Source organism: Sturnira hondurensis, unplaced genomic scaffold (genome assembly GCF_014824575.4).
Source record: "Sturnira hondurensis isolate 20B ecotype Veracruz unplaced genomic scaffold, ASM1482457v3 Scaffold0020884, whole genome shotgun sequence".
Taxonomy (NCBI): Eukaryota; Metazoa; Chordata; class Mammalia; order Chiroptera; family Phyllostomidae; genus Sturnira; species Sturnira hondurensis.
This window is the reverse complement of record NW_028093515.1, coordinates 378544-391623: the sequence shown is the minus strand read 5'-3', so window position 1 is coordinate 391623 and position 13080 is coordinate 378544. Positions and strand designations below refer to the sequence as shown.

Sequence of the window (13080 nt, the reverse complement as noted above, 5' to 3'; positions counted from 1 at the left end):
GCGCCAGAGCCTTGGTGAGGCAGGCCCGCACGGCCAGAGCCAGGGTTTGGCTTCCAGTCCAGAGCAAGCGCTATTCCTCCTGCATGAGCCTAGGGCCCGGCCCCGGCCGCCCTCCCTGCACCTTTCACTCTCTCCTGCCTCTCTCTCTCTCTCTCTCTCTGCGCAGATATTGTAGGCACTCTGAGGCCAGATGAGAAAGCCATCATGACTTACGTGTCCTGCTTCTACCACGCTTTCTCGGGGGCTCAAAAGGTGAGCTGGGGTGAGAGCACACCTGGCTGCTGTGGCTGGAGGCTTGCCCTTGGGGTCCTGGCTAGGCCGAGGGCCACCACGGCTTGGGGACTGACCTGGTCAGGCCGGTTTTTTGTGACCTTGGGCTTCAGTGCCACCAATGAGCTGATGCAAGTCCAGTGCTGACACACCACAGATACTCTCTCCGCACACAGCCTGCTCTGTGAGGTGGGAGGTGGCGTCCGTGTCCCAGGCAGGACAGCTGAGTCCCTGAAGTAGCTGAGCAGCAGTTTGGACCTGTGTTCCTGACCACTCAGTTGCCCTCACCCTTCTCTGTCCATGATTCGTACTGGGCCACCTGCCTGGTACACTGGCTTTTCTTCCCCTCTCTGCGTCCCTTTCCCCTCCCAGACAGCTTAGGAAAGGCTCAGGCTGGGCAGTTAGACTGTTCTCTAAGCTGCCTCCTGCTGCCCCCGCTCTCTGGGGCCCTGTCCCCAGCAGCCCTGCTGACACAGACAGAGCAGTCAGAAGTGTGTTGCCAGCGGCAGTTCTCCCTGAGCCTGGCTGACCTCACACTGCCCCTGCTGCTTCTCTCAGGGGCCCTCTGTTTCCTCCACTTGCCTTCTGGTCTCTGGCCGTGGGCAGCAGTGGACTCCCAGCGACCTGAGTTTGTGTCACCAACTGGCAAGTGGGCAGGGAGGAGAAAAACTAGCCCTCGTCTGTGGAGCACTTACTGCATGCCAGAGGGTAGAGCTAGGCACAGACTCTTCGTCCCTTACGTGGCAGGGGAGTGCGCTATCCTCAGCTAAAGGAGGAGGAAGCTTGTGAGGCTGACATGGGCGCATGCAGGTGAAGAGCTCAGGACCGTGCCTGGCCCAGTCAGTGCTCTGTGCTCGGGCAGGTAGTCGGGGCAGCCTTGTCCCTGCCCATCATGGTTCTTCCCAGCCCTGGGCCGGAGAGCTGGTTTCACAGCCAATCTGCCACCCGCCTAGCATGCGATTGGAGCTTGTGTTTGGAGTGTTCTGCTGGAGGGTGCGGGCAGGGAGAGTGGAGGGGGACCCTGCACCCTAGTGGGAAGGCAGGATGGTGTGGGGTGGGCAGTGATGGAAGATTCCTTGCCGCCAACCCCAACTAACAGCACGTGTGCCTTTGGGCTCCCCACTGCAGGTCCCATGCCAGCCTCCCTGCCCACCACACCACCCTTGTGAGAGTGCTTTCTCTTCTACCCCAGCTACCTGCCTGTGCTTAGAGCTGAACTCTGTGGTGGGGCCCAGGGGGCCCGGAGGGGTGTGGGAGCAGACACTCGCAGGAAGGCTCTGGTCAGAGCATGGGGGTGTTTTGAGGCATCCAGGCCCCTCTTGGAAGAAATAAAGGTCTAGCTTTTATGAGCTGCCGTTCACCAAGGGCAGTGCAGGATTCAGGCTTCTCGAGCCCAAGTTTGGCTTCCCCCAGCCTGTGTCTGCTTCTAAGGCCAGCAGTAGAATGCTTTTTATTTTTGCTGCTGTCTTTTCCCCACAGGCTCAAGGCCGTGTCTCTCTCTGAATTTATGGGGGTGACACTGGTTAATAAAATTACATATGCTTCAGGTGTACAACTCTGTAACACATCATCTGTGCATTGTGTGTTCACCAAGCTCTTAAAAGAGCACTCTCTGGGGTTTATTTTGGTTATGAAAGAAAGGTGAACCCCAGGCCCAGCACGAGTGTGCTCATTCTCTCCTGATAGTTTATTTCTAGTCACTAAAGCATTTGCTCTTTGTTCACTCATTCATTCATCAACCCGACTGTCTAAAACACAGCAACCCTTGAGCTAGGTGCCAGGGATTCAGTAGTGAAACAACACCTGCGACCAGCAGCCCCCACCTTTGTGTGTCTGCACAGCAGAGTGGGCTTCAGCTTGGGGTACCATTGTCTCTTCCGAGAGACGGGGGTCAGGGACCAACCTCCATGGCTGCCCCGAAAGCTGCAATCTTGGCCTTGCCTCCTGGGGCCAGGTGTTTGCCGGCCAAGCTCCTGTGAACCTCATCTTTGAGGAGCACTGCTTGGAGCCATTGGCAGGTGTCCCGCAGCGTGATGCCGTGTGTGTGTGTGTGTGTCTGCACATCAACCTTGGCTGGTCCCTGCTCACCTGCCCGCCTGTCCCAGAAGCAGTGTGTGGATGGGAGAAGCTGGGCCAAGTCTGGAGCCATCCCCAAGCCTGTCTGTTTTCCTTCCTCACCGCTCTATAGACCCTCCTCACTATTTCTGTTCCTGTTCTGTTGCTGTTCCAACTCTTCCTCTGGGACCCTTTCTGTGCTTCCTGAAAGGTACCTGGTCTCTCCTCTCCCCGTGTGGCACCCTTCACCCCCGTTCTCCACTCATCCCATTCCCCTTCGGCAGGCCGGCACCGGACAGTGTCTGGTAGTTCTGGGCAGAGACTGTCACTGTCTGCACCGCTCCCTGCTCTGTGAATCCCTGGCTCCCTTCTGTGGATTGTGATTTTGCCCAATGAGCCATCCACATCACCTCCAAGGGGGAGATTAGGAAGGGGTCTAGTGTGCTCTGCCTGTGCACTGACCACCAGGCTTCTCTGGGGGCGCACCAGCATCCCCACCCTCTGCTCGCCCCACAGCTCTCCAGCACTCTGCCTCACTACAGCCCACTTTCCCACCCAAGGGGAGCCTCCTTCCAGGGCTTGGCCTCGTGGAGGACCCCACCCAGCCTTACCTAACCCTCTGTGAGCCAGTAGAGAGACGGTTAATCCATTTCCCCCAGCGTGGGAGGGCTTCCCAACCCCTCTCAGCACCTCCAGGGACCAGGCCGAGAAAGCCAAGGGGCCTGGCTCCCTGGGCAGTGGCCTGAGCAGTAAGCTGTGGGGATGCCAGCAAGGGTTGTTAGGACACAGGCACTCAGGGCACTATCTCGCTGGAGCTACACTTCCTCTCTTTCCCTCCTCGGGGAGTTCTGTGTGGGCTGTGGATGAGCCAGCTTTCAAGTGATATGCCTGTCAGGAGGGAGGGTCTCCCTGCCCCAGACAGCCCTGACTGTGTGTGCTTCCCCCGCCCCAGGCTGAGACAGCAGCCAACCGGATCTGCAAGGTGCTGGCTGTCAATCAGGAGAATGAACACCTGATGGAAGATTATGAGAGACTGGCCAGCGACGTAAGTGCCACTTACCTCCACCCCCAGTGACCCTACCAGAGCTGAAAAATCGGGCCACCCTTTGTTAACCCTTGGCCATAAGTCGTGTGACACTTGCAGAGTGGAGAGCAGGTGTCACAGCGAGACTTCCTGGAAAAGGTGGTGAGGTGCCACCTGGAGTTTGCCCCAGCCAGTACGTGAGACGGCCTTTCGGGTGGGCTGCACACGGCTGGAGTCAGGCTGGTATGTTGCCGTGCTAGCGGGCTCCTGGGATTGGAGCTCGGGTTCCAACACACATTCTCAAGGACATGGTTTTCTGAACACCACACTGCTCTCTAGTCATCTGGGGAGCTTTTTAAGTCCTTCATCCTCCCCACAGAGGGACCAGTTTAGCAGGGAACAGAGACCGAGATGACAGTATCGGCCGGGCCAGGGCTTGTCATGGCAGGCCGGGTCAAGGATGGCACGTCTGGACCCGCCCTCTTGGACAAGGGGAGGAGACTGGGCCCAGTAGGACAGGGAGCTGGGGTTTAAACCCAGGCAGCTCCGCTCCGGAGCCTGACCTGGAACATCCGTTGGGAGTGTGGGTGTTCAGTGAACCTCTTCTGGGTTCTGTCCTTTATTTTTTAAGTTGACTTATAAAAAAATTAAAACATTTAAGTTCCCCAAAGGCAGTAATTTGACAACTCTTCTAGACCAGTGAGTGGTTCCCAGATGCTGAGATTCCACAGACCAGAATAATTTGAGAAAATATTTGATAGCCAGCCTGTAGTGGCCAACATTTTTTCCCCCTCTGATCCTCACCCAAGGATATGTTTGGTTGATTTGAGAGAGAGGAAGGGAAAGAGAAGCATCGATTGGCCCCGCCCACCATATGCACCCCAACCAGGGATCGAACCCATAAACTTTGACGTACGGGACAGTGCTCCAACCGATTGAGCCACCCAGCCAGGGCAGGGACGGACTTTTTATTTTGTTAAGTTATGGGGACATTTTTATTTATATGTTTTTTATTGTTGTTAGGGGGATATTTTTAAAAGAAAGGGCTACCATCTGTTAACAGCATTATTTCTAACACCAAGAAAAGGTTAAAGGTTACATACATATCTTAGAATCCCAGTCCTTCCCAAGAAAAGGCAGCTGGCACCATGCATCAAGATGTAGACACACAAGGATACCCTTGTCCTTGGTTCTCTTGTTGTGCCAGAAGTTGTCATTGGGAATTACTTCTCTGAGCAAATCTGTGCTGCATAGTAACTGATTTTACTCTCAGGATTGCTCTAGAATGTCTAGTTTGCTTGTTCGTGCCCTGGCCTTATTCCATCAAAGACGTGAGTGGCTCATAAAAATACACATCACCTTCTTTTTCAGTTCCACATTCTAATTTTTCCATGTCCCAGGCCTTGTGCACGGTGCTGGCTGCCCCCGCGAGAGCCAGGCATGGTCCTGCCCTCAAGGCCCTGGCAGTCAGTGCACAGGGGAGCAGTGACACCCTCAGACAGCCCTGAGCTCAGTGGTGACAGCAGCAGTTGGGCCGCATGGTGGGTGTGATGGGCAAGGCCACCAAGGAGGGGCCCTGATTAGGTCTGAGGAAGAGGAAGACCAAAAGAGCAAAGATACAAACAAAGTAACCAGGGAACGGCACAGTGGTTCCGAGGGGGCACATGTTCCCAGAATTGCCTGCCATGGGATCCCAATGGAAATCACGGAGAAGTCTGTCTGGGGAGCAGGGGTGATTCCCCAAGACAGGGTCCTCAAAGATCCGGATCCCATGTGCCTGTGAACCCGTGGGTGGCCTTGCCAGTGCTCTGAGGGCACCCTGGCAAGGCCACACGGCTTCTCGTGGGCCCACAGCTTCTGGAGTGGATCCGGCGCACCATCCCCTGGCTGGAGGATCGCGTGCCCCAAAAGACCATCCAGGAGATGCAGCAAAAGCTGGAAGACTTTCGCGATTACCGGCGCGTCCACAAGCCGCCCAAGGTGCAGGAGAAGTGCCAGCTGGAGATCAACTTCAACACGCTGCAGACCAAGCTGCGCCTCAGCAACCGGCCCGCCTTCATGCCCTCCGAGGGCAGGATGGTCTCGGTGAGGGCAGGGCTCTGGGGGCGCAGGGGCCGGGGCCCCGGAGCTGCAGGTTTACCAGACCACCGCCAGGCTTGCCGTCTTATCCAGAGTGCACGGCCTTTGGGGTGCAGCTTGGCACTTTGTCATCACCACAACAGCCCCCCATCATTCCCTGGACTTTTATACCCATCCTCAACCACACTGTAGTTTGTGTGGAATAGGGTTAGTTCAGAACCCCAGTTGGCCGTGACTCTGCACCATAACCCAGTACTTGAGACCCTTTGTTTTCATGTGTTAATTTAATCTAAAAGAACTGATCGCTCCTGGCAGGTCTTGAGCCCTGTCTGGGTACACAGATGTGGCAGAGCAGGAAGTAGACGCGACCCAGCTCATGTGGTGCCCCTCAGGGAGGTACCGCCCCTTCGGGTGCCTTGCCCCTGTGATAGCCCTGCTCCCCCCCGCCCTGCAGGACATCAACAACGGCTGGCAGCACCTGGAGCAGGCGGAGAAGGGTTACGAGGAGTGGCTGCTGAACGAGATCCGGAGGCTGGAGCGGCTAGACCACCTGGCGGAGAAGTTCCGGCAGAAGGCCTCCATCCACGAGGCCTGGACTGACGGTACGGCCCTCCCCACTCCCTTCCTGCACTCCTGTCTCTCAGGCACGTGCACACATGTGCACACACAAACAGCGCATGCATGTCAAAAATGCTGCTTTGGGTTCATCCAGCCCCAGGCAGCAAGAGACAGTTTGGATTCTGGTCCTCCTATTGCCCATCTGCTCCGGTCTCAGAGATGACTTAGAGGTGGGCCCCTTCGTGGGTCACCAGAGACCAGCCATTCACGAATGCTGCCATTCACAGGAAGTGACCCTCTTCCTGGCAGCCCGTGTGCAGGAAGCACACAACCTTCCGTCTCCACACCCTTTGTGACCAAGGACCTCATATTGGATGATGGGTCTGTTCCCAAGCATGATCCTTCAAGGCAAGACCTAGAGCTGCCCCCTGACCCACAGACAGTGCTCACAGACTCCCAGCCACCCAGAGCCTCCTTCCAAGGGGCCTGGCCCCACTGCAGGGTGGCTTCTCCCAGAAGGACAGCAGTGCCTCCTGTTTCTCAGCAGCTCTGCAGCTGCCTGTTCTCTTGGCTCAGGATGTGGAATTCCATCACGTCCCTGGCCTTTGGTCAGGACCCACACCATGGTTGGGATTCCAGATACCAGGGGCCTAAAAGCCTTCAGGAAACAGCCAGTGTCTGGCTGGGAAAGCCAAGAGCCATCCACAGGACATTGCCCTCCCACTTCCTTCCCAATGTCTCTGTCCTCCTGCTGTTACTGAATTCAGGAGGTTCACCCACTGCCACCACTCTGTCCAGCTGATTTCACACTTTTTTGAGTTGCTCACAGTGATTTTCCTTCCCTCCTGTCAGCACAGTTCACCATGAGATCCTCACTGAACCTCTGGGTAGCCACTCCATTTTCCCCTCCCAGCTGCTTGTGAGGCAGCTGCAGCACTGGCCAGAGCTGAAACCTACCCAGAAGCCCCACTCCCGTCAGCACGCAAACACACAGCTCTGTGATCTGCAGACCTGGGCCTACGTCACTGTGTCCACCGGCCACATCCCAGCTAATGCTCTCCACACGCTAGCTCAGGCTGCCGTTCTCAGCAGCAGCCGCCAGATCAGATGCTACCCTGCCCTCCTCTACCTGGCAAGGAACACGGAGGGAGGTTCCAGGAGGGCAGGCGAGCAAGAGGCGTGGGCCAGGGGTGCAGGCACCTCCCTCGTGCCTGAAAGAAATGGCACCCATGGCTTCACCCCCAGCCCTTGCAGAGGGTATTGGCATTTCCTTTATTTGTTCATTTCTTCATTCCACAAACCTCTCTTGAGCCTCTTCCCTGTGTGTGGTAGTTTTCCAGGTAGGTGAGGTCCCTTCCGAGGGAACCCACAAGCCAGCAGACTTGGCATTTCTCAAATCGGAGGGCCTTGTGCACAGGTGGGTTTCGCAGCATCCGAGTCTCGTGCTTGGACTGAGCTGTTTCCTTCTCTCGTCCACACTGTGGACATCTGTTGTCACTCACCAGCTCTGAGTGTCATCCTTCTGGATTTCCCTTCTGGGGCCTTTTGGCCTGTTTTATCACTTCCTTAGTCTCCCTTGCCTTGGACTCCAGGAAACCGCGGGAAGATAGATGGTCTCCTGTTGCCCAAGTTGTGGGTCCGATGGCCCATCAGGGTCCCCTCCCCAGGAGTGATGCGGGAGCTGGCCTTCATGTGAACGCCTTCAGGGAAAGTTGGTCTGACTGTGTGCCAGGGCACACTGACTGGTTCCGTGGCCTCTCCACGCCCCCGCCTCCCCACTGGCAGGCGTGCAAGCACTTTGGCATCTAGCCCTGTGTCGTGAGTCAGCCCAGAGCCCCCAGGTAGGCCTGCCCACCCTCGTTCCCAAGACCTGAAGCCTGAAGTCTCTGTACCACCCGAGGATGCAAACAGGAGGAGAGACCAGCCTCCTGGCCCATCTGCACATCCCTCGCCTGCAGGGTGAGGGGCGCTGTGGATGCTTTCCCGAAGGCCTTGGGTTATCTGGGGAAAGAAGCGAAATGAGCCCGGATTCCTTTTGGTGGCCGCCCTTCGTCCTGCGTCCATGGTGGCCCTGGCTGTGGCCCACTCCCAGTCTTCCAATTCTTGCTGAAACTCTGCTGAGGCAGAGAAGTGGTAACCTGCTATTTCAGGTTCCCACCCTTGGGAGAAAGCAATTTGGGGAAAGGAATTGCAAGCTTGCTGTTGTGGTTAAGCGTCCTACCCCAGGGCTGGGGTGGCAGGGCCAGTGGAGTCAGTCTCCCAGGCTGCCGCCTGCTGCCTGCCAGCGCCAGGCCCTGTCCTCGGGGTGACTAAGGTTGCAGCGGCCCTGGCTCTGCTGCCTCTCTCGAGCACCGCCTCACTGAGACCTTAGGTGCTGGTGTTGGCCCCATTTCCCAGACGATGGAGAGGCTGCGTGTCGTCCTACCGCTCTGAGGACCCAGCGGGCAGCTGAGGAAGGAGGTTTCTGAGCTGTCACTCCAGGGGCTGCCTGAGGTGGCTTACCTGAAGCAGCCCCCTTCCCAGGCTGGCGTTTTCCACTCGTTCCCTAGTACCTCACTCCACTTACAGGGCTCACTTGAGCTTCGGCCCTGGTACATATAATTAACTAGGCTCCAGATCTAATAACAGTGTTTCTCCCTCCCTTCAAAGGGCTTGATGATGGGCCCTGCCTCACTGCACAGCAAAACCCTTAGGACAGTGTGGGGCGTGTAGATAGGTGATAAGACCACCACCCGAGGGAGCCAGCCCCCAGGTGCCAGGGATGTGCAGAGGGGTGGGCTCCGGGAAGAACCCCGACGGGAGCACTTCCCCTTCCTCTGCCCGGCTGAGGCGTGGGCTGCACCCCCAGCCCCTTAGGTCACCCCCCTCCATGCACAGCAAAACCGTCCAGTCTCACAGTCTCCTACCACGAACGGACACTGAGTTTAGACCACACAGGTTGAATTGGGATATGTGGCTCAGACCCACCAATTCCACGGTGTCTCCCAGCTCCATCCAGGGCGTACTGGACTAAGAGATCCCTGGAAAGGCCAGGGATGTTGGCTCTACCCCATTTCCTCCCCCTTGGTTGGACAGGCCCATGGTGGACTCCCAGCGCCCTGTTGTCTAAGTGTGTCCTGCCTTCTGCTCCGCCCCCAGGGAAGGAGGCTATGCTGAAGCACCGGGACTATGAGACGGCCACCCTGTCAGACATCAAAGCCCTCATCCGCAAGCATGAGGCCTTCGAGAGTGATCTGGCTGCACATCAGGACCGCGTGGAACAGATCGCGGCTATTGCCCAGGAGCTCAAGTAAGTGGGCTCAAGGGCTACCACCTGCTTCCCCTCCAGCACCCCGCCCACAGCAGTCCTGGGTGGCACCCAGGGGTGCAGCTGCCCATGCCTGGAGCGGGGTCTCCATCCCTCTCCACCATCACCCCTCCTTTCAGATGCCAGAGCCTGATGGGGTGTTCCCTTGGCCTATCTTGTCTTCACTCCTGAAGAGAAACATAGTGGGATCTAGATGCTCTGACTCCTTGTCCTGGTTCTTCAGGCTCTGAGGGTCCCTGGGCTCCACTTCCTGGCTTGCCACCCCAGGGAGATCCCTGCCTCTGATAAGGTGGGCAGCCTAGCGCCCCACCTCCTCCCCCGTTCCGGCTGCTCCTGAGGGACTTGGCTGCACAGAGTGCACAGAGAGCCCATTGTTCTGCACAGCCCTTCCCTCCCACTCAGAATGCACCATTGTGAGGCCTTCCAGGCAGCCGGGTTCTCTGCCCTCCCTTCTCCGCCCCAGTCAGATAAACTTGTGCACACAATTAGTACACTGAACCTCCAGAGCCAGTGAATGGGGGCCTTATTCCACCAGGGCAACAGCCAGCAGCAGGGAGGACCCAGGGAGTGGGAGGCCCAGGCCATTACTTCATGGAAAATCCATAGGCCCTGGAGGGGCAACGGGGCTCCCAAAATAGCTGTCTGCTCAAAAATAGTATCCTTGGCTAGAACCAAGATTTCTGCAGATACCCCCACCCACCCTGCCACAGTCGTCCCCAGAGTTCTCTTTGTTCCTACAAGGCTGGGGCCCCATGCTGGGGAGGGCCAGCGTCTTCCCTGACTCGTTCCCTACACATTGTCCAGTTGTTTGGGGGTTCCCCGCTTGCTTGCCCCAAGGCAGAAGTACCATGAGGCCTTCACTGTACCACAATCCCGGCAGCCCTTGGGGTCCTGCAGGCTCTCCTGGGGTAGAGCCCCTGCACCTGGCACACACAGACGGAGGAGAGCAAGGCCACAGATGCCTGTGTCTGCTGGGGTTGTGGGGGTGGGTCGGGAGCAGGTTTCTTATTTGACGGGTGAGCCCCTGGAGGCTGATCAGACACAGAGTTGGAGTAAACCCTAGGCCAGCCTGCTGCTCCAGCACTGGGGAACGGCCGTGCGAAACCCATCACCCTGAGCCAGGGAACAGGTGGTCCCTGGAGCACCTTTCTGGACAGTAGCCCTGGAGGAGAGAAAGGCAGGGCTGTCTAGGGTGCTGTCGGTTTCTCCAAAGATGAGTCAGGACCGAGAGCCAGCCAGAATGAGCTTGGATGTGCAGCCTGGCGGAGCGTTGATTAATAGCAGTGACAGGAACTCCAGGAGCGCTCAATGCTCCACCTGTACCAGCTCTCCTAACCCCAGCGTGGCTTACAGTCTTCATGGTGGTGTGCCCTGGCACCCAGGTTAGAGAGGGAGCTGAGGCACAGAGAGTCCAGCCGCCTGGCCCAAGGTCACACAGCTGGGAAGTGGTCGAGACAGAGATGGAACCCAGGCTGCTTGGCCCTCCGGAGCACAGCCTTGCCCCCACTCCCTCTCCTAGCCTTTACTGCTCGCCCCGGGCCCTGCACCCAGGCAGGTGAGACAACCGTCTGGTCCCCCAGTCTTTCCTGTTCCTTCCCAGAGTTGTTCCCTGCTCTCCACACCTCACCATGCTACTGAGGTTCTGCCTGTACACCGATACCCTAGGGCTCTGCCGCACAAAGCATCCAGGTGTCTGGACCGCAGGAGATGGGGGCCTGGGGCTGACTCCGGGGCGGGGAGCAGAGGGGCAGGAGGCGTGTGGAGCGCTGGGGGTCTGAAATGATCATCAGCCCAGGGTTTCCCGACCTTAGTCACATGAGTAATAATAAATACCTATACCATTATCAGCTCACTTTTTCCCTAATTATCAATTGCTTAGAACTAGATCTCAGGTTAATTACGTGTTTTTTCTTAATACCCATTAAAATAAATATCCAACCTTTAATAGATAGCTGTTACTTTTGCCTGCTGGGTGCCCAGGACTGCTCTCAGCACTTCCACTCACTGAGTGGCCTGCTTTCCGAAGTAACCTCCCTACCACGGTGCACACACAAGGAAACGAAAAACAGGGTTCCTCCGCCCGGGGCCACGGGAGTACAGAATCAGGGAGCTGCAATTCAGACGGAGGGAACCTGTCTCCAGAGCCCGTGCTCTCTGACACACGTGCTCTGCGACACGCACGCTCTGCTTGGCTTTCTTTCAGTGGGAAAGCCGTCCACCGAAGCCTTGGTTGAGTGCCCCACTCTGTGCCCCGCCCCCCTGAAGTATGGTAGCTTAGCAACTCATAGATCAGTGAGCAGGAGGAAGCCCCTGCCCCCTCCCGAAGCCCCTTCCCCACCACACCTTCGAATTCTTCCTACCCCGGGGGTGCCAGAGGGCAAAGGGGTGATGGATAGCCTTCAGCATTGATACCCCTGGTACCAGGCCCTGGGGTCCTTGGGGGCGGGTGAGTCCAGGCACACCCAGCTGACCCCTGCCGGGTCTCACCACCTTCTGCCCGACCCACAGTGAGCTGGATTACTACGACTCCCACAACGTCAACACTCGGTGCCAGAAGATTTGCGACCAGTGGGATGCCCTTGGCTCTCTGACTCACAGTCGCAGAGAAGCCTTGGAGGTGAGGAGGGTGATGTCACCCTGGAGCCCAGCTTCCCCACTGCTCTCAGTGCGCAGACCCTTGGTTGTCCCTGACCCACCCAGAGGGGACTTCTCTGACCTCTCGGGGGCCCCTGAATCCCTCCCCGTTACTCACCCCCTTCTACTTGCTGACTGACCTCCCTCCTCTGTCCCTTTTCCTTCCCCTGCCCCACACACCAGAAAACAGAGAAGCAATTGGAGACCATTGACCAGCTGCACCTGGAGTATGCCAAGCGGGCCGCTCCCTTCAACAACTGGATGGAGAGTGCCATGGAGGACCTCCAGGACATGTTCATCGTCCACACCATCGAGGAGATCGAGGTCCGCCCCTGCCCATCCTCCTCATGGGACCTCCAAGGGTCTGGGCTGCCCCTCACCCCTTCTTCTCCCCCAGGGCCTGATCTCAGCCCATGACCAGTTCAAGTCAACGCTTCCGGATGCTGACAGGGAACGGGAGGCCATCTTGGCCATCCACAAGGAGGCCCAGAGGATCGCCGAAAGCAACCACATCAAACTGTCAGGCAGCAACCCCTACACCACCGTCACCCCCCAGATCATCAACTCCAAGTGGGAGAAGGTAGGCAGAGCCCCTCGGCAGGGCCAGGGCAGGGCTGGCCAGGTGAGGGGCCGACACCCTGACTGCTCCTGCTCCTGCTCCGTGCCCCTCCCCAGGTGCAGCAGCTGGTGCCCAAGCGGGACCATGCCCTGCTGGAGGAGCAGAGCAAGCAGCAGTCCAACGAGCACCTCCGCCGCCAGTTCGCCAGCCAGGCCAACATCGTGGGGCCCTGGATCCAGACGAAGATGGAGGTGAGGGGCCTTGTCCTAGCCCTGCCCAGCCCAGGGCAGAGTTGGGAAAGAGCCTCCAGTAAGCAGGAGGCCAGTGGGCAGATGGTCACCCGCCCCTGGTGGGCCGAGTCCTAGCTCTCACCCTCTGGGAGCCCTGACCTGTGGCGGGATTAGGAGGGTGGATAAGATGGTACGGATGGAAACGGCAGCGCCACCCAGAGGGCTACTTGGCTGAGGCATCAGGGGATTCGAGTCTTGAGTCTGCCCTAGACTGATGATCGTGAGCTCAGTCACAATGTAACCTTGCTCCTCAGTTTTCTCATCTCTAAAATGGGAGGGAAAAGTTACCTCATTTCCACAATAA

General features: G+C 57.7%; 1 protein-coding gene across 3 annotated transcripts in view; it reads left to right on the top strand.

The window, feature by feature from the left end:
- The window catches only part of ACTN4 (actinin alpha 4), a 70054-nt gene that overhangs the window by 52258 nt on the left and 4716 nt on the right, over positions 1-13080 (top strand). For 2 of the 3 annotated variants that reach the window (XM_037030799.1, XM_037030797.1), the window contains exons 9-16: positions 3278-3370; positions 5204-5434; positions 5883-6030; positions 9125-9275; positions 11802-11910; positions 12111-12251; positions 12325-12507; positions 12603-12737. In XM_037030799.1, coding sequence (XP_036886694.1) covers positions 3278-3370; positions 5204-5434; positions 5883-6030; positions 9125-9275; positions 11802-11910; positions 12111-12251; positions 12325-12507; positions 12603-12737 — 1191 coding nt within the window. Of the gene's footprint in view, positions 1-166; positions 253-3277; positions 3371-5203; positions 5435-5882; positions 6031-9124; positions 9276-11801; positions 11911-12110; positions 12252-12324; positions 12508-12602; positions 12738-13080 lie in introns of all 3 variants that reach the window. The other variant, XM_037030798.1, reaches the window with a different exon arrangement.